At 35.2% G+C, this 21,279-nt stretch overlaps 1 protein-coding gene across 1 annotated transcript; it reads right to left on the bottom strand.

The window, feature by feature from the left end:
• Positions 1-657: 657 nt before the first annotated feature.
• On the bottom strand, positions 658-16,318 carry LOC128998218 (protein NipSnap-like). Its single transcript, XM_054424249.1, has 5 exons — positions 16,054-16,318; positions 5,935-6,117; positions 3,233-3,401; positions 2,363-2,630; positions 658-941 (listed from the first exon to the last, which is right to left on the bottom strand). The coding sequence occupies exons 1-5, from the start codon at positions 16,116-16,118 to the stop codon at positions 793-795; spliced, it is 834 nt and encodes a 277-aa protein (XP_054280224.1). The 5' UTR covers positions 16,119-16,318; the 3' UTR covers positions 658-792.
• Between the last annotated feature and the right edge of the window lie 4,961 nt (positions 16,319-21,279).

The raw sequence follows: 21,279 nt of genomic DNA, 5'->3' as shown, positions 1-21,279 counted from the left end.
GTCGTGGATCATAATGGCAGTGGACGACTGCACGCCGACCGATTGTGTTCGTTGTTCGACTGTTGGTGTGTGGGTGAGCGCTTATAACATCCAATGGTTCACAATTGGAATTTGGTCGGGCGACCGAAATCGTATTGTGAAAGAGGGGCCTAATAAGTCACAATTCCCCACTGTTTAGAGCTGTTGTAAAAATTCTATTATTACATTAATAAACCACAGTTTTATGAGATAGTACTCCATTTTTACTACTAAGCCAATGATTTAACTCTGTTTATTTAGTTTTAATCCCTTTAAATCAAAATAAAAAATCAAAGACATAGCCTAGAACAGTTAGTGAAACTTGCACAAAAAATAATTACTTATGAGAAAATAAAACTTTTATTGAATATACAAATTTGATGTCATGATAACTATACATAGTTACATACAAACGCATACGAGTATGTTAAAGTAACTAAGTTCAGCATGAGCACTAATTAAAAATGCATAAGATAGTTTATCCTAGAAAATATGTATTTATTATACAGCATAACAAAATTATTGTACATAACAACAAAGTAAGAACCATAAACAATAGAACCACAACAATACTAAAGATAACTGGTTTGTGCAACTGTACTGACTGACAATATTTGTTTCAGATAAAAATTACATCTAAAGAAAACGTAACGTTGCTTTGATCACAACTTCTTTCAATGACTTTAAACATATGATATAATTGAATAGTTGAAAAATATATAAAGAAATAAAATGAATATTTTTGGAATAACGAGCCAATATAAAAATACAGACTTATTGGGTGGGAGAGAATGAGGTGGGCACAATGATGCGTGAGTGCATCTCTCGTATGAGAGGAACTGTGTAGGCGACACACTCGTCCCAGCCTGGGGACCTCCAGGCTGCTTCCCTAGTGTCCTTACGAGCCTGCAGGTTCTCATAACCTGCAACATTCACAAAAGCTTATTCATGAGAATCAAGCCATTTTAATGGATATAATATTGTAATATACTGTCTCATTAGTAAATAAATACTACATATTCCTGTAAAGTACACTCTCGATTAACCGAGGTTGATGGGACCGAGACTACATTGGTTACCAAGAATCTTAATCAGTTTTATCTTCACCGCCTGATTCAGCATACGAAATTGAATGACATCGAAAGTGTTAAAACTCACATTCACCGTATTTTAAATTAGCTGAGAGAAGTCACGGACATGAACAGCCAATGTGAATGCACTATTGAATAAGCCATAAAAATGGTTAGTTGTTCTATCTGATGAGTCATAGTACTTGTGGACAAACTCTATACGAAATAAACAGGCATTAACACTTATAAAGCTGGTAACAAGTCCTTAGTTCAGTCAAATGCAGGTAAAAAGCTAGGACATGAGGCACTAGTACACACTGCAGTGGCATGAAAATTATTTTCCACTGATTGTGGTGGCATTGTGATTACCTATCTCCCAAAATCATAGAGACACTATGGTCTTTAGTGATAGTGGCAAAATTACAATTTTGATTGTGCAATCTTTGCAGACAGTTTGTGCAAATAAGACGAACAGGGTCGCCACCAAAGTGAGGTAAAAAAATGCATGCAGAATTCAAGGATTTTTTCATTGGTCTTAAAAAATTATAGGCAGTTTGCAATTTCACCCCAAACGAGTGATGCCTAGCTAAGAATTGTACATTTAAGAGACAATTGTTTTGTGTGTTTCTATTGATTAACTTCCACAGTTGAAAAAGGATATACATAAAAATAAGCTTGTGTGTGATAAAACAATGTGATTATTAATCAAATATAAATCGGATTTGAGAAAATATAACGATAAATTCAAACCTTAGAAGAAGAAAACTCAATTAGTAGCTTTTAAGTTCAAATAATAAGTTATTTTTAATTATATTACACTGCAGACACAAACAATGTTTAAAATATTACAATATAGTCTATAAGCAAAGATCTTAAAGTAAAAATGTATCCAGTTTGAGAATAATAAATTAAGAAATTCACTTTGCTTTGTGATAATTGGAAATTTTCTTAGTATGCAGGTAGTATGCATTCAAGACGGCAGGGTTTTTTTATATGGATTTTTTTATTTGGCAAAAATATATGTTAAATTATCATTTATGATTTTGAAAATTCATGGTCCAAAGAAGTAATTCACGCATAGTTCACCCACTTTTTCGTGGTCACCTAAATTCACGCTTCCATGCCTCTTGGCAACTCTACAATAATAAAAGATTGGCTTTATTAACTGACATGATGTTAAACCACTCAAGCTTTAAGACCAGAAACAGCTTGGCTAAAAAACTTTAAATCTCTAGTATTAGACTGACTCACAAGGATGGATAAGGTCAACTTACACCAAATATGATGAACATTGTAAAGCCTTCCAATTTGGGAAAAGAAGGCTGCAAAGGGTTCATCGTTGTTGCGGCGATAGTTGATGGCTCTTGCCCAGTTGTTTCCCCACTCTATCATAGTTCCCGGCTTGAGGCTGTAGCTGCGTATCTCGTACAAGTTGTTGCCCTTGCGAGGCGAGATTGGTGGCCAGTAACTGAATGCCAGCAGGTACTGTAGATGACGAGACCTGAGGTAGTTGCCCCTCTCAGTCAACAGTTGCTGATAAGTCTGAATTATACTGATTGGGTAAGTAATTTGTGTAGGCACATGAAAGTTTAAATCTATGGTTTTAGTTAGTGTTATCTTCAGCACAGTTTTATTTTTTCCACCTTCAAACCGTATAGGCCAACTGGGAATTACACAGAAATAGCCTCTGTAAGATTATCCTAAGTTGTTTATTTAATTAGATTAATCTCAATTGTGACAAAAATTTATTTTGCTTATTCCCAAACTATCTATCACTATGCCGTACTATTTTGCGGAAGTACTCCAAAAACACATTTTGCCAATAAAAAAGAATGGTTGCGATTATTTGTAGGGAACTCCTTCATTCTCACTGAAGTTGAAAAAATGACTTTTACAAAAATATTAATAGATCTGTTACAAGATGATTACCAAAAAGAGGAAATAGTGAAAGTATTTTCTTTGAATTAAGTAAAAGTTCAGAAAGGAATGATGGCATATTAAGAATAATAGCTCATTTCAACGAAATACCAAGATAAATCTTGATATATTGCTTTAAGAATACTGGGACGAATCATTATATTATACTTCTTAAACAATAACTGTACTTAGTGTTTAGTTATCTAAAGGTTGACAGTAAGCCGCACCTTATCCACTGCCAGAAGATTGTTACACTTGTCGATGCTAGAGAAGCCCCCGGTATACCTCCACAGATGCAACGCCTGGTCCAGATCACCCACCTGCACTGTCCACGAGGCCACCAAGTCACATTTGAACTCATCCTTCCGTGACAGAATCATCTTTACGCTTTTCTCACTGTGGCAAACCATCATTAATTTTTATAAAATCAATTTATTTAGTCTTTAACGATCAATAAATTTTTTGGCAACACTAGATTTGAAAATTGAAGTTTAAGTTTGAAGTGTGGCTTAATGTGTTTTAGCTAACTTTCTTCCGTGGAAGTTGCACATGATATAAATATTTTTATAGGGACATGGTATGGGTGGATTCAAAATGGTAGGACTTTGTTATTTTAGATTTGATTTACAGTGGATTTTGTAGCCAACCTCCCACTTAGCAAGGTTTAAAAAGAGATCTAGTTGATCCGTTATAATTATCGTTCTCTTTTCTTTCCCTATAGATCTGGATGAACACACTTACTGGCCCTCTCATTTTGTTTAATGACGCAACATTGTCAGCGCTAAAGTTGGTAGCTTGGGCCGGCCACGCGTAGTGGCCCTCTACATGATTCCTGTTCAGCTCGGCTGTCCACCCCATAGTGGCCCCCTGTTTCTCTTCAAATTATTTAGCATTGTAATTTTGTTTTCAATTCTCTCCGCTTGGGATGTGCTGCTCTCCCTCCCAGAGATATTTGATGGCGGGTTTCGGCCTGTCAGGGATTAGTTAGGTCCCGAGTGTTGCTTGCACTGTGTTGCGTTCAGGGCATTCCATTATGATCCTTTAGGGTTTGGGCCTTGGTGGAACCCATTTGGAGTGTACGTGCGACCAAGTAACCGGTGTCCCTGGTTAGGATTGAGGGGTAACCCTCTTTCCGAATGGTTGCTTTGGCAGCCGGTTAGCTTGATGGCCTTAAGTCATCCACCCATGGTGTTCAAGGTTGGTGCGCAAGCTCTCCAGCTGACACTATGGGGCCCGGGTTATGTTTAATTAAATGGGTACCAGGTAGCCGTCTGGGTACCTTGGCTCCTTTGACAAATAATAATAATAATAGTAATAATAATAATAATAATAATAATAGTAGTAGTAATAATAATAATAATAATGCTCTCCCTCCACAATCATCGGAACCATCTGGAGACAACCACAAGCCGTTGTTTTTCATTAGCGAGTTCAGTTATCAGCTCGTGTTGAGCATTAGTCCTTTTAAAGCCTTTAAATTTCAATAAATTTATATTTATGATTTTGAATAGCCACAAAAAGCTACCTAACATCCGATACCATACAGGATTTATTACAGTTGACGGAGATGACGACCTTTCCATTTTGATTGAGTTTGAAGATTTGGAGGAATATCAGCATTTTATTTTATTTTATATACAATACTACTTTATATTATTTGGTTTCAAGTACTAAGCTTTGAAATTAATATTATATATTAGACAGGTTTTTTTTTCTCCTTATCACTAAATTGACAAAGGATAGTTGGTAATTTGCATAATAGTGTACAATATTCATGTAACTTGTAAAATATATAATTCGGATATGATTTTCTTTTATTTAAATTTTATTGTAAATGAACCATTTTTATTGTTTTTGAATCAGTTTTGACCACAAAATATAATTTTGTTTAGAAATACTTAAGAATACTAAAAAATTTAATTGTTACAGAATCGATCGTCTAAAGTCGATTCCGATACCGATACCTGTGACAACCCCGTGATTGGAAAATTAAAGCTATTGCTGCAAACACACAAGACGACGATGACGTTTCCGTCACAGCCGCAGGAGATGTTCATGATTTTGCCGCTATCTTGGATGATGACTGACATTTCCGTGAACGCGGGAGACGATGATGATTGCCGATGATTGTAATGTTCATGATTTTGCCGCTATTGCGGACAACGACGTTTCCATGACTGTGAGAGACGACGATGATGTTTCGGCGATCGTGGACGACGACGATAACGTTTCCTTGACCGCAGAATTTGATGATGATGTATACACGGCCGCGGGAGACGTTCATGATTTTTCTGCGATCGCGATAGACAGTGATGATTTTTCCGTAATTTAGGAAGTTATTTCATATTTTACAGTGATCGCTGAAGACGATCAGATGATATCTCAACGACCGCTGGCGATGATCACGATATTACCTCGAGTTTGGCTTGACTGAAAATGCCAAGCTAGCACACCTCTAAAATATTATTTTATTTTTGGTTTTTTGTTAGCTCTTCATTTATCTTTAATATAGTAGGTAGTTAGTTGGAAATTGGCTATCTGGAATGTATCGTAGCTGCATAATTTTTTTCTTACTTGAAAAACACCTCATTACCTCAGAAATACTCAATGGAAGGACTTACTTTGGTTTATACTACCCGTTGGTGAAGTATAAACCAATCCATTCAGAAAATTTGGTAAAACAATTAAAAAATAGTATCGGAATCGAAAATCGAGAATCAATTTTGTAGGTATCGGTATCGAGAATCGATAAATTTTGGTATCAACACAGTATATATATTGCAACTTGTCACGTTATGGAACTCGTGGCCACACGTAGTGGCCTTATGACCGCAAAGGGTTAGTAAGATAAGGGTCCAATTTTATTTAGATTGTTAAGTTTTAGAACTTATTTTAATTTTATGAACTTAGTTATATTTGTATGACTTACTAATTATCGAGGTATTTGGAAGTGGAGTCTGGTCGAACGTTGTGAGTCTGTAGTTCATAAATGACCTCTTTATCGGACAGCATACGAGAGTGAGGTTCTTTGGTGGGTTCGATCTTACGAACCAGCAGCTTACTGAGCCATCCTTCGCTGACATCTCCTAGGGCTGAGCTCGTGACCAAATGTCTGTGACAAACCAAATGTATGGTTGATTTTGTGTTACAGTAGAAAACTAGGAATAACCAAGAACTGGTATTGAAATAAACTAGTGGATTGATTCTTTCAATTATCACTATCGAGTTAACTAAGGCTTTGATACACTTGAGGCTGCAGTGAGGTGTATGTTAACAGTAGTGAATGGTATAGGCCTACCCATTACTGATGGTCAATTATAGAGATTTTGAATCATTCCAAGTAAGCACTAGCAACACAGACAAAACATACATCATTAGTGTTTTTGTGGTGTAGAATGAGAATAAGAAATTTATTTACCACTAAGCAAATACATTGTTTACAGAGCCATCTATGAGGCCCCCGGCGGCTCTCACCAGAGAGGCCCCTCTACATCCTGATTCTTCGAAGGTTGGAACTTCAGGGTTTAGAAATACACGTCGTATTGCTTCAACTCGATTAAAACAATAGGTTAATGGAACAAGAATTGAATCGATAATATGTAAACGTAACTTACTGGTAAGGCCAAACACATCTTTACTATCAGTTCTTATCAGTCAGTCGATGCGAGCAGACGTAGTTTCCTCGTGAGTCCAGCGTGTCGGCTTTGACTATTAATACAACAACTAGACATTCCATCCCCATGTTAAATTTGTAGCTAGATTTTTTATAAAAATCTTAGTAGTTGATGTGAGCTACCTACAGATTGCGCTTGATCTAAATTACTACAGTAGACCCCCTCTTATCCGGACTCCTCAGGACCGAGGCCAGTCCGGATAACGGGTTTTCCGGTTAAACCGACGTCTCAAAAAACTCGTTAAAATGGATTGTTCACTGTGATAATAGACTTAAATTCAGGAGAGCATTGTTTTTAGATACGTGATCACTGGTCTGGTGATAGGCATGAATATGGAACAAGAAGGGTTCATGACCTATATAGCCGCTTAAGCCACGCCTTAAGGAGATACCCTAGTTCAGCAATAAAGATCTACAACTCCCTGCCAAACAGCGAAAGGAACCTCGACTGTACAGTGTTCAAGACCGAGTTGAAGAGCTTGATCACAAATAGGCCCCTGTACAGTCTTGAGGAGTTGCCTAACAATCAGCTAATGCAAGGTTGAATTAACTGACACGCATACCACAGCCTAAGTTTAAAAGATTTTAGAAATTTTAGAAATTTTGCATAGTAAGTTTTGTAAGTAGTAAATTTTGTAAATATTAGTATAATGACACAATCTATCCAGGATACTTCAGTCAAGGATTAAGACAACAAGTATTACAAGTAAGTAAGTCTAGGGATAAGTCTATCAGTGTGGTCATCTGGTTCCTTAGGTGCAAAATAGCCTACTACAGAGGGGGTCAAATTTGGAAGCTTTTAAAATGATAAACTGGTACTCAGGGCCACTTTTTTATAAAATGACTATTGAGTTAGGTTACAGTAAAGAAGGCTTATAATATAAATGTAGCATTAAGGCATTAATAAGGCATTTATTCCGTCGTTCAGCACATTACAAATTAGCAATAGACATCGTCACATTTTATTTAGAGGGTGGTTTTCATAGCTATGGTGACTTTTAAAATCTCAAAATTATGTTAACATTAAAGTGTGATGAAGACAAAATTCTGTTTCTGGCTTTAATCTTATTTCAAACTATAATGATAACAACAGTACTAGAACTTTTCTTCTGAAATTATAGTAAAGCAATGAATTTCCAAATGTAAATCAATTCCTAACATGAAATAAAATTTTTGAAGTTGTAGGAAATGAGTTTGAGACAAAAAGTGTCCATTAATCATTGACAGGTATAGGCCAAATCATAAACGCAATAAAAACTTAGTTCAGATTAGGGGCTGAGAATTATACATATTCTACAGGCAGAACTTTCCCTGATATAGCCTTGAATTTTTGAATCACCCAAATTTATTCCACTATCATGTAGGCCTCTCACAAAAAATGAGTAAAGTATGGATATTTTTAAAAATAAATAATAGTCTTAGCCCATTAAACTTTCCATGCAATAATGTCTAAAACCTTAAATTATGTCAATCAATGTTTTATGTGTTTTCACAGGGTGATAGGACTTTTAATCGACATTCAGATGAAAGTGCTTTGATAAGACAGTGAGTGAAACGCATAAACAGTAAGATACTACCCACAGCTCAATAAATCCAGTGTGATGTTTTTATATCACATGTCTTACATAATGTAATATAAGAGATAAGCTTGCACAGTTATTAAGATATAACAGGCAAATATGAACTGCCTGACAAACAAGTAACAATATTAGCAGCTCAAGCATATATTAAATATTTTTTTTATTGTAATAATACATTAACGTAATATCTCAGAGCTTGTAGCCAGTACCGGAACGGTATTCAAAATATAAATTCAAGTAAAGATATAATCAAAATTTCAGTTTTAAATAGTCTCGTAGTCAGAAAGCACTTTACACCATGGAATTTGACTTTTAACCTTCCAGAGGTCGCATCACGGAAGTAACCTCCAGGGATGTTTTATTTTTCGCGATTATATTATTTTGAGTGGTGTCAGCAGTGTGAGTATCACTGTACCTCATGCACCTCATTCCTAGAATCGAGTGAAGGTCTAAACTCACCCCTACTATTTTATATTTATTGGTTTTGTTCGGTTTTGAAAGAGGCTAGAAGTAAATTTCGTGTGCGCTCTGCCGATTCTTAAACAACCTGGAGGCAACTTCCGTGATGCGACCTCTAATTTAGTGTGTGCGTTGATTATTTTGTGTAAACAATTACTGTAAATAATTATTTTTTACGATTCATGGCATTATTTAGTAAATATATAGTTTTTACAAGATGAGCGAAGAAGTTTAATTTCAAATTGCAACACTCTTAGCCGAGCTGAAAGGGAGATTCACGAACGACGTATGTACAGAGTCATTTAGTATTAAGATACCCATTATGTTAAATTACTTAAAACATCAGGTATTGAGAGTGTTATCATCTAAAACCACAATATAGGACATTGTGGTAAAATTTGAATTAACTTCTTTAATATATTCTTGTAAAAGATTTCTTCATATTACTTTTATGTTAGAACATTTGATAGAATATTAGTTTAATTTTACATTTATAAAATCTAAATTACGTTATTTTATAATTAAGAGTTCACTAAACACATTTTTTATGTTTAAAATTAAAAATAAAACTTAATTTATGCACTAAAATACAAATTTTACTTAATAAATGTTTGTTTTTATCAACCTGGAAGTAACCTCCGGGTGCACCCTCTCCCATTTTGAAAATCAATGCGACCTCTGAAAGGTTAAACTGTTTTTTGCATTGGTAAAATCAATTAACTACAAGCGAAAGCATTGTTCAGTTGTTTACAAGCTCATTCACTGAAAAAAAAATTTTTTAGGGGTCTATGTATAATACAAATTTCCATCCAAAGACTTAAAATCAGAAATTATTTTATTTACTTAAAACTTAAATACACTTAGCTCTGAACAAAAAGACTTAACTTAACCATTTTCATATATTACTACCAAAGATTTGTTGCAACTACATTTAGGCGTACAGTAGACTCCCTCTTATCCGGACTTCTCGGGACCGAGGCCAGTCCGGATAACAAGTTTTCTGGTTAAACAGACGTCCCCAAAAACTCGTTAAAACGGACCGTTTAAATGTATACTATATACAGTATTTGACTTAAATTTAGGAGAGCATTGTATTTAGACACGTGATCACTGGTCTCAAATCTTTCCTACTAGAACAGTTGTTCAGTAGTCTACAGTCCACTTCCTGCCGATCTAGTCCGGTTAAACCGATGTGCTGATAAAAATTGTCCGGTTAAAGAGATGTCATTTCTTCAGAGTGTAGTCCGGTTAAACCGATGTTTGGTTAAAGGTGTCCAGATAAGAGGGAGTCTACTGTACATGTTGTTCTCGATGTCTAGCAACTTAAATAACTAAATGCTAAGTTGCAGTACGGCATCAATGTTTTGTTCAAGGATTAGATTTCAGTAAATTTTTCTCTAGGGAAGAGCTTTACCGTAATCTTTAGGCCTATGGTAAGACTTAGGTCAAGGTTATAGTAGTTTTCGTTTTAGAGTGTTATGATGCCAAAAATAAGTAGTGTTTGATTTAATTTGCTCATATGTAACCGTAGGGATACCTGGATTTTTTCCGTTTGGGTAGATATTCTCATAAGAAATGTCCAGTTAATATCCAAATTTAAATCAAACATTCAAACTAACATCTACTTAGGCTAACTGTAGTAGCACACTAGCTCAACCTAATCCTAGGAAAAGAGTTTTTGGGAGGTTTGTCTTCCAGGGTAACATTACGTAGAATATAGGCTATCAATTAATTGCTGTCAGTGAAATTGGAACGGAACACTTTTAAATTCATTCCAAGATTTAAAGATTGTATTGTGACCAGCTTTTTTGTTCCTTGTATCAGAAAACCTAAGTACCATACTCATTAAGCCAAGTCTATTTTATAATATCCTGAATTTAATGAGTAAAATTTGTTCTACTATTAAAATTGACTTTGCCTTCAGGTTTGCTGGTGCAAGAGTATTCAATATTATATGTTTTGCAAAATATTAAGTTTAAGCTTTAGGCAGAATTGTTTTATACATCGTGATTTTTGTTACTTTTCAGACATATACTTCATATCATTTCCACCCTGCAAAACCTCATTTTCCGTTCCTGGTGTAAAATAGAATATTATTAACGCTATCACATAACCAGACCATATTTACTGAAAATACAATTTTGTTTTTGCTTGATTAACACTCACATTATTCTTAGTCTATAGGTCTATCACAAACGTTCCTCACACAATTTAAAAGTTTCTGTAATTAAAAATTTTTAGTTTCTAAAGGTTTTTACCATTAGCCTACTTTTATCTTATTGGTCTTTCTACTGCATATCAACTCCATAAATCTACTACCCTGTAGGACAGTTCTCACAAATTCTTTCATTCTAAGATTTCCCATTTCCTTTAGCTTTGATCTATCAAGTTCTTTAACTGTATGGGTCAACACCACCAATTGGGAAAATTAGGTTAAAGGAAAGTTTTTTTAAATTAAAATTTTCAAATTGACTTCAACTATTGATAGTTTAGTCTCACATATTGTTGGGGACACTAAAATGCAGCAGCAGAGCACAATTTTCATTTGTATATTAAAAAATAAACATTTCCAGTAGGTAGGGCCAACCATAACAGGGATGGAGAACAGACGGGTCACATTAACTTAACCTCCCACAAAAAAAAGGAGTTTAAGACAAATTCTGCAAACTACTGAAAGAATGTTTCATTAAATAAAGAATGAAAAGGAATAACATGTATTTATTTCCCGATTTAATAATTTTAACCTTTAAAAATTAGAAAATGGTGTTGAAGCTGGAAGTGTATCATAATTTGATACCTAATACCTAAAATATAATCATTGGAAATATATATTAAAATAATGAATTTACTATTGTGAGATGTGAATACATTTTTTCATCAGTTTTATATAAGTATATATTTATATAAAAATGTATTACCGTCATTTAGTATTTTTACCTCATGACCGGCGTAGCAGACGTGACTGGTTGTAGCAGACACGGCCGGCCGATAACAACAGTGACCGTTTGGTAAACTTACGTGACATACAACTAAAAGGTAAGTTCAAGGGAACATAATAAATCTAAAAGACGATAAAACTTTTTTATTAGCCTACTATAAAATATGAAACTTACTATTAATTAAATTGAAGTGTAATAGGACACATTGAAAATTGCGATTAACCCTTTCAGTGCTAGGCCAATAATTAGTATTTTTTCGTAAGAATTTTTTGTTTGCCTTTCAATTCCATTACCTGTTGTTGAATTTTAACTGTAATGTTGTCACTATTTTATTAATTAGGCTAATTTTGAATAATAAGACAATTTAAGAAAATATAAAACACAGATAAATCCAGGTAGGCCTATTTGTAGTAAACTATAAATAAAACTTAGTTTTGTTGTATTTTTCCTGGTTTTCCTATAAATTTTTATGATCTGATAGCATTGTTTGAAACCAAAATCTCATAAAATCAAAAGACATATAGTTTATAATGTAATATTGAATTTAACTTTGATTTAGTTGGTCGAGGTTATCATAATATAGCCATTATAGGGAAAATAATGTTTTGCAGCAAAGTCTCAGGAACGCATTTATGATCACTGTTGTGTTTCAACTGAAAAATATCATCTAAATAGACTAAAGTGACTAACTAGTGCTGCTACCTAGTAACGCATTGAACAACCATCTGTAGCGCTATCTGTTTGCAATCTGTGGCGTCAGCTTAAATACCGGTTTTTGACTCCTCAGTCTTCAAGCACAGATAGCCGAGAAGGCTAGGGCGTGTGTCACTTGGCCAGTGGCATTCGTCTGCTCGGGTTCGATTCCCGTCATGTGTGGCAAATAATTGGTAACCTGTGTGTTTGTAGCGATATACTACAACCACTGGGGCATAGTGAGGTGTTCATAATCCTTGGTTTAGACATAGGCTACACCTCGAAATCATCAGATTGGGCGAATCTTTTAGCTAAGTGGTTGTTAGTATATCCTATGAACATACAGGTCACCAATGGCCGTTTTGCTACTTTTTGTTAAAATAACCTTCCTCTCTACATCCCTTAGAGATTATTTAAAACAACGATATATCGTTTCATAGCACTGAAAGGGTTAAGACATGTATGAAACCTATAAAAGATTCTAGGTATTTCTCTTCTTAAGGTTTTGGGGTATGGGAGTATCTTAACAACCTGGTCGATAGAAATATATATGAAACGTCATTATTTCTAAAATAGTGTGTGGATTTTCACATTCTTTCACTATAAAACGTAATATTAAGCAAAGAAAAATCTTTGTATAAAGACATGTTAAAACTAACATAAAGTGAAACCATTTTTTTAACGGGTAGGACATTTATTAAACCTATAAAACATTCAATTTCCCTTCATGACGATTTTTGGGTATGGTAGTACTTTAAGAACCTGATCGATAAAGTACTCGATAGATTTTTTTATTGTTAACATAACAGCTTTCAAACAAAAATATTTTATAGCAGCAACCAGTGATTTGGTGGCATATTTGTACTTAAGAGCATTTTCCTTCAATTACCAATTAGCCTACTTGCTAATAGTATTATATCATGTATCAACTTGACTTTATTTTCAGATAGGCTTAGATGATTGGAATTAGGCTATAAGTAAGAATAGCAAAATACCATTCTTGTTTATAACTTGGCAGAGTAATGATTTCTTATTCATTTTTTAGCCTGTATGATTTTTAAATTATTTACACATAACAAGGTAAAAAAAAACATGAAACACATGCATATTAATCTCTTCACATAGGCCTACTTGTCAGAACGGTAAGATTACAACACACATAAGTTAGCCTCCATGAAAACATTTCAACATTAATTTTAACTTTTAAAAACTAAAAATAAATAAGGTTGTTGAAACGGATGGCGATACGACTCTGACAATCGATAGGACTCTGAGGCAATAGGACCCTGACTATCACCAGCCATAATGTAAGCTTTCTTTTTTTTAAGTTCAAAAAAATGTCAAATGTTTAATGTGAGTTATGTGTCATGTAGTCTACTTTAGGCCATTCATACATTGACTAATCTGTGAAAAGAATAATAGGCCTATATTCAATGTTTTTTTAAGACCTGATGATAGGTTGATAAAAACTTTATAGGCCTTGACATACTTGATGTAATCTATATTTGAAGAAGAATTGCATGGACTGAAGACAAAACTTCAATTACTTTCTAGGCCTAATGGTTTTGCCTAACATTAAGCTGCCTGATTCAATAGATTTTGGTTCATTTTCTTGCAAAATGCAACATTGCATAAATGCAAAAAACAAGCTAAGTTATACTTAATTTAGCCAGGTCAAAAGCGGAGCTCTAACATGGAGCTAGGATCAAAAGTGTAACTTAAGAGCTCCGCATAATGTTGTGTGCTGTACATACAGGGTGAATAAAAAGTCAAGACCCCCCCCTCTAATATTTTTCCAAGTAAATATACAGATTTATCCTTTAGGTGGTCGAGCAATCTTAGCAGGAAGTTTCATTTTATCATTTTGAAATTTTTGAGTGTCCCCCCATAAGGGGGGATTTGGGGGGCAACTCAAATATTTTAAATGTAAACCCCCTTCAAGTGACACCTCATTTTGAAGAGTTTACAAAAACTTAAAGAATGGTGAAAACTAGAGGTTTCTATCTCTTCTCTATCCAAAATGGTAGCCCGTCAAATGTTGTGGAAAATCAACGGTAAAATTGTTAATATTGGCTGCCATTTTGGATAGAGAAGAGATAGCGAGCTCTGGTTTTCACCATTCTTTAAGTTTTTGTAAACACTTCAAAATGAGGTGTCACTTGAAGGGGGTTTACATTTAAAATTTTTGAGTGTCCCCCAAAAGGGGGGATTCGGGGGACAACTAAAAATGTTTCAATAGAAACCCCCTTCAAGGGACACCTCATTTTGAAGTGTTCATAAAAACTTAAAGAATGGTGAAAACCAGAGCTCGCTATCTCTTCTCTATCCAAAATGGCAGCCAATATTAACAATTTTACCGTTGATTTTCCACAACATTTGACGGGCTACCATTTTGGATAGAGAAGAGATAGCGACCTCTAGTTTTCACCATTCTTTAAGTTTTTGTAAACTCTTCAAAATGAGGTGTCACTTGAAGGGGGTTTACATTTAAAATATTTGAGTTGCCCCCCAAATCCCCCCTTTTGGGGGGACACTCAAAAATTTCAAAATGATAAAATGAAACTTCCTGCTAAGATTGCTTGACCGCCAAAAGGATATCTCTGTATATTTACTTGGAAAAATATTAGAGGGGGGGGTCTTGACTTTTTATTCACCCTGTATAATTATATTGTCTATAAGTTATTGTAAAATGAAGCTGTAATATCCAGCTTAAAATTCATTCCTTAGTTATGAAGAATATCAGGCCGACCTATTGAATCAATTGAGCCAATAGTTAGGCTAGTGCACTTTGTAATTACCGGTAATACAACTCACCCTATGTTTAGTTTTTAAGATCTGACCAGCACAGTAAATTCAGCTATTTTAGCTGATCTATCAAATAGGTCATTCCTTGTTTTTTTTTATTTTTTTACTAGGCCTATGACATAACCAATCCGGCATAGCTGGTCTTGGCGAAGAGGAAGTTATCAGGTAACCCACTCAGTTTGGCTCAGCCAAATGAAGCTATATAGCACTTATAGAGATAAAGTTACCACATTGTCAAACGGTACATAAAATCACTTACGTTATGCACCAACTTTTTGGGTACAGTTTCTTAACAGGGCTATGCTAATATCAATTGAAACTATCGATTTTATTAGTAAACCTTCATGCAAATTTTCACCATCAGCAAATTTGGTTGGTTAGGTTAGGTTATGATAGGTAGTTTAATTTTATAATAGATATATTTAAAAATAAGTTATCAAATATTAATCAGTATTTTCAATTCGATAGTTTCAATCGATATTAGCATAGCCCAGTTCAGAAACTGTACCCAACTTTTTAACACCATATACTGCGAAAGTGACTAATTTAGTGGGTTATAATTTTAAAACTTCTTTCGATGCCTATTCTGGAAGTTGTGCTGGACTAGCAGTAACTTATTGAGTTTAAAAATATAGCAAACAAGAAATTTTGTTTCAAATACTGTAGGCAAGAGTTTAACATAGATTTTGAGACTGAAATTGAGAAATACTTGACAGTAGTCTGAAATTGAGACCACCGGTGAACTTAATATTAACTTATTTACGAAGTGTAAACAAAAAATAAGTAGAAGTAGAGCAAGTTAATAAAATTGTTTTCCAAAGTTATTTGCTAAGAACTAAACCTATAAGTTAAGTAAATTATTATACTTTTCATATTGATTAATATAATCATTTGCCTACCTGAAGGGAGACAGCTGAACTGATCGTTGAGAAATTAAACTAACCCCTTTTAATGAAATTGCCATATTGTTAAAGAAAGTAAGTTCTTGAAGTTTTATGATGTTATGCGTCACTTAGATTATGAGATACCCTAACACTTAATTCAACTGCTCATTTTTGCTAATTTTAAATATTTTTACAATAAAACAAATTGGAGTAAGAAAAGAATTTCAACTTTTTTGACAGAAGTCCAAAGTACTAGTTTTCAGCTTGATTAGTTGATTATGCATAAACTTTTTTTCTTTTAGTTTCTTTTCTTTGCCAAGGAGCAAGCCAGGAGGTGACAATAACAAATCATGTGTTTAGTAAACAGATGTTCATAGTTGCCGGTTTTAAAATGTAGTCACGTTCAAGCCAGGGGTCAGGAACATTACGAACATAGAATGAAGCCAAAGAGTATTATAGTTATCGTGACATACATGACAATGTACCGAGGAAACTGAACAGAGAAGGCATGATTTTTAAACATAAACAAATTATGTTACTTGCCCAATCTTTTTATTAAATATTAAATTAATTTTTTTTATTCTTTTTACCAAAACAAATCTGCTATCTTTATTTATAAATTATGTGTCTCCTGATGTTCTATGTCTGAGTGAAAATTGGCTAGAATAGATATATATCTATCACAATCTATCTAAATCAAGATGAAATAAGGACGCATAAACTCGGTTTTGTGCTAAAAAGTCATGGACTTTGTGACGAATCGCTCTCATACACGTGGCCCTGTATGCTTGAATACTTTTGCAACTTCGCTTGACACCAGGACCTGTGTGACTTCTGTTGCTGACTCGATAGTGGCTGATCACTGACCGGTAATCCTGGATGTTCCCACTCAATGGGTGAGTAACTCTGATTTTTTGCCCTGATTTACTATGTACAACAAAATAAAATTATAAGACCTGTTTGTGAAAATAAGTTTGGTTATCTTAGGCTATCTCTATTAAGTAAAGACTGGAATGCAGAAATTCAGACCAATGACTCAATGACAGCTTTTGACTCCTTTTTCAGTATTTTTATGGGCTGTTTTGACCAGGTCTTTCCTAAAAAAAATAGTGCCTACGTAAGCCTAAGCTTAAGCCTAAACCTTCACCAACTACTAAGAGTGAGCTAATCTGTGGTAAGTCATGACACACACACCTGACCTAGATCAAATGAGGAAACTCGTCTTGGCTTTTAACGATAAACATAAGCATGCTGTTGAGGTAATAGATCAAAATAGGTACTTAAGCTTGTACATTAGAAGTAAGAAAGAGGTTGTATAGTTGTTGTATATAGGTAGTATAGAGTAAAGGTGGACGAGGCAAAGAAACTTGCAAACATGACTGAGATTGAAGCTGCGAAAAATCCGTGCAAGGGGGCATGGAATTTGGTAAATCGTGTTTCTAAGCCAACCCCAACTCTAAATGCCCCGCAAATCCTGATGAATTCAAATAATTCAATGAACATATTCTGGGGGAAATTGACAAAATTGTTGACTCAGTAAACCCTGACAGTGATGTAAATACTGGAACTAAAATACCGGACAAGCCTATTATAAACTCTAGATAACTGGGCTTATGTAACGCCTCAAAATATCATTAAAATAATCAAACAATTCAAGAACACAACTAGTCAGGATATCTATGGCTTTAAACATCATTGTGCTGAAACACGTTGCGGACATTATTGCTGATCCCCTAGCAAAAGTACTTAATCTTTGTATGTCCCATGGGGTTTTTCCTGATGTCTTAAAAGTTTCTAAAACAGTACCCATTTTAAAAAAGGGCAACCCTGAAGATGCAGGAAGCTATCGCTATCGACCAATTTCCATAGTGCCTATGTTTCCAAAGATTTATGAGACTATAATGAAAACACAGCTTGTTCAACACTTTGAAACAAATGGTCTGTTTAGTGACTCACAGTATGGTTTTAGGAGCGGTAGAACCACAACTACTGCAGTTCTTAAACTTGTCACTAAGGTATAGTCGATGCTTTAGAAGAGGGGAATTCAGTTGCACTCACCCTAGAGCTGACTTAAGCAAAGCTTTTGATTGCGTCTCCCACATTCAACTGCTAGAAAAGTTACATCTATATGGCGTTGGGGGCCAGCACTGCTTGCCTTTAAATCCTACCTCCTAAATCGAAAACAGATAATTTTGCAGTAAAAGGGGCAAATTCACAACCATTGCCGGTTAAACATGGCGTGCCCCAGGGATCTGTGTTGGGCCCTGTGTGGCTTGGTGATGGTGAACGACCTCGGGCAGCTAGACAACGTCTTGCTTTTTGTGGACGACACGACTATCTTTGCGGATGCAAGCACTCCTAAGGAAGCCAGGGTCAAGGCTGTATAGTCCTTCGAGAAAACCAAGACGTGGTTCAAAGCAAATAAGCTTTGCCTAAATGAAAGCAAAACGCAACACATGACCTGCAGTCTAGCTCGGAATCCCACCCCTGATAACCTGCCTGAAGTAAAATTATTAGGCTTCATAATCGACCACAAACTCACCTGGGGAAAACAGGTACCATGAAAGTGTGCACCAAGCTATCGAGGACATTGCTTCTCTGTAGGAAGCTCAAACCTATGCTGATCCAAAGCAATACCTCCTACTAACTGTCTGCTTTGTTCCACAGCCATCTCAGCTATGGGTTGGAGGTTTGGGGCCATGCAGCTGGCTGTAAGGATATACTTTTGTTACAAAAGAAGGCAGTCAGACTTATTTCGTCCGCTGACTACCACGAACATTGCAGACCTCTTTTTAGTAAGCTCAATATCCTTACAGTATACAGCCAGTACATTCTAATCACCAACGTAAGGACCAACATCTCTAGTCTTGCATTGAGAGAAGACCATCATGATCACAATACAAGGTCAAAATCCAACCTTGATATCCCTTTCTGCATACTAAACAAAAAAATGACAGCTTTCCTATATGTTGGCAATTAGGATGTACAACCGACTGCCACTGTACTTTAAAAACCTTGAGGCCTCAGTTTACAAAAACGAACTGAGGGAGTGGCTATACTGGCAAGGACCTTATAATCCCTAGATGAATTTTATAAAATTTGCCTGCCACTAAACTTGTAAATATGTATATAAATATTGTTATTATTTTTATTGTTGACTCAGTCTATCCAGCAAGAGCTGGTCAACAACGTCGAGTGAGTAAGTAAGTAAAGTAAGTAATTAATAATTATTACAGCTGGCTTTGGACGTTTGTCAACAGTTATATTTAAATAATAATTCAAACATAAACGAAGTGAGAGAGGTCGATAGGTCATAATGTTTATATGATATTTTTGTTTGTTTTGACCTCAGGAACATGCGCACTGAGTTTCGTGAGAGATTTTTGAAACACCCTATACCTACGGTGCAGGATCAAGTGGTTTATTTTACCATCTTTACTTTCGTCACAGTTCAAAGACTCTACAACCTACCTATTATCTACAACCATGGTTTCGACGATAGTTGCGTCATGGTCACGTAGTTGTTAAGAAGTCGACATTTATCTTGACGTAGTCGATCCTTCGATCGCTCGGACGTCGTCATATTCACAAAAACACTAACATAAACACAAACGCACATTTTTACAACAAAGAATTAAGACATATGGTTATCGAGGACTGAACACAGGCCTGTGACGAACAGTATTATATATTAAATAGTACCGTCGCGGGAGCCAGCTGGAGAACACTCAATGTATTGCATCCGCAATAAATGTAATCCCAATATCCAGGCAAAAAGAGAGACATTTTTTCCAAAATCACTTTGTTAACGAGATATCTGCCATTTTGTATTTTTTACATAAACATTTTTATTTTTAAATTTTTTCAAACGATCTTTATAAAACTTGGTTTGTAGGTTAAGGTAAAAGGGACCCATGTTAGAAAAAAAGTTCATCTTGGGCTTAGATCCAACATTAAATTTCAAAATGGCGGCCATTTTTATTTTTTAAACTTTAATAACTAAAAACGGCAAATTAAAAAAAAATGTCAAGTACACTTTTATTTAGTATTTTCAATTCCCTTCCAAACAATATCAAGTTCAAAAAGATCGAATAAGAAATGGCTGAAATATTACGATTTTTAGTTGTAAGATTGTAACGAGTTATTTTTCCTAGGGGGGTAAATGTTTATTTTCCTCTTTTCAAGCTATGATTAATGGTGAAAATAATCAAGTTTCCTTGTTTGGAGATATCGGTTTAGGCTTGGGTTTGGTAATTATATCGACCTCCGAACCTCATCCGAAAATTTTTTTTTTCAAATGGTCAAAATTCATACTCTGATTCCAAAAATGATTGTTGTTTTCTCTGAAACGTACCGTTTCTTGGATAAGCGGAAAACATATTTTTTGCTCAAAAACCAATGTTGTGCGTACTCAAATTGTGTGGAATTTAATCCTGAACAAGAATATGTTTGCCGTCGATTTCCGTGACCATACCTGCTTGCCTATACTCAAGGTTTGGAGGATAGTAACTTTGACTATTAATACAACAACGTAATCTACTACACCAAAAATCTTCTCCGGCAATCTTTCCTCCAAAACATCCTTGATCTTGGACCAAACACGGTCGTTGACTGGTTTTATTTTTATCGTGAGGTCCTGCTGTTCCACAACAAACAAAATAAAATAAAAAAAAAACGGTTAGGTAGGCCCAGTTACGTTGTGGAAATAAATAAGGCAAAATTCGGTAAAAGAAAATATAACAGAGGTAGTTTGATCAAAGGACAGTGGGTTCTAGGGGTAGTCACAGGAACTGCGGAGAGCTTTTTTATCCCTGTCTCCGTGTCTCCGACCGTACCAGACAGACCCTGGTTAAACACAGGCCCGTTAGTACGTCCGACAGGGATCAATCATCATCACTGATTGTTGGTTGGCGTACTATACGCAAAGAGAAGCAGATTCAAGTACCTGATAGTAAATCACAGCAAGAACATTGTGGACCCGAATTCCGGTGCGCATATCAACAACATACAGCGACGTTATGGTGGGATATCCAGGCAGCTATTACAAAGGGTACGTATGGCAAAGTTGAGAAACATTTCTTAGGTTACCTTACCGGAGTACCTTTTTAAAGTACGCTTCGCCCACCGATTTCGCCCTCACTACTTCTCCACAGCCACCGGGTTAGTATACCCACCTATCCACTAACTCTGGTAAGGGTTAAAATAACCTAGGTTACCTTAGTTTAGGTTACCTTAGTTTGG

The sequence above is a fragment of the Macrosteles quadrilineatus genome, unplaced genomic scaffold (assembly GCF_028750875.1).
Source record: "Macrosteles quadrilineatus isolate MER2022 unplaced genomic scaffold, UCM_ALF_1.0 Scaffold_7__1_contigs__length_78375512, whole genome shotgun sequence".
NCBI classification, from domain to species: domain Eukaryota; kingdom Metazoa; phylum Arthropoda; class Insecta; order Hemiptera; family Cicadellidae; genus Macrosteles; species Macrosteles quadrilineatus.
This window is presented reverse-complemented; position numbering and strand designations above follow the sequence as displayed.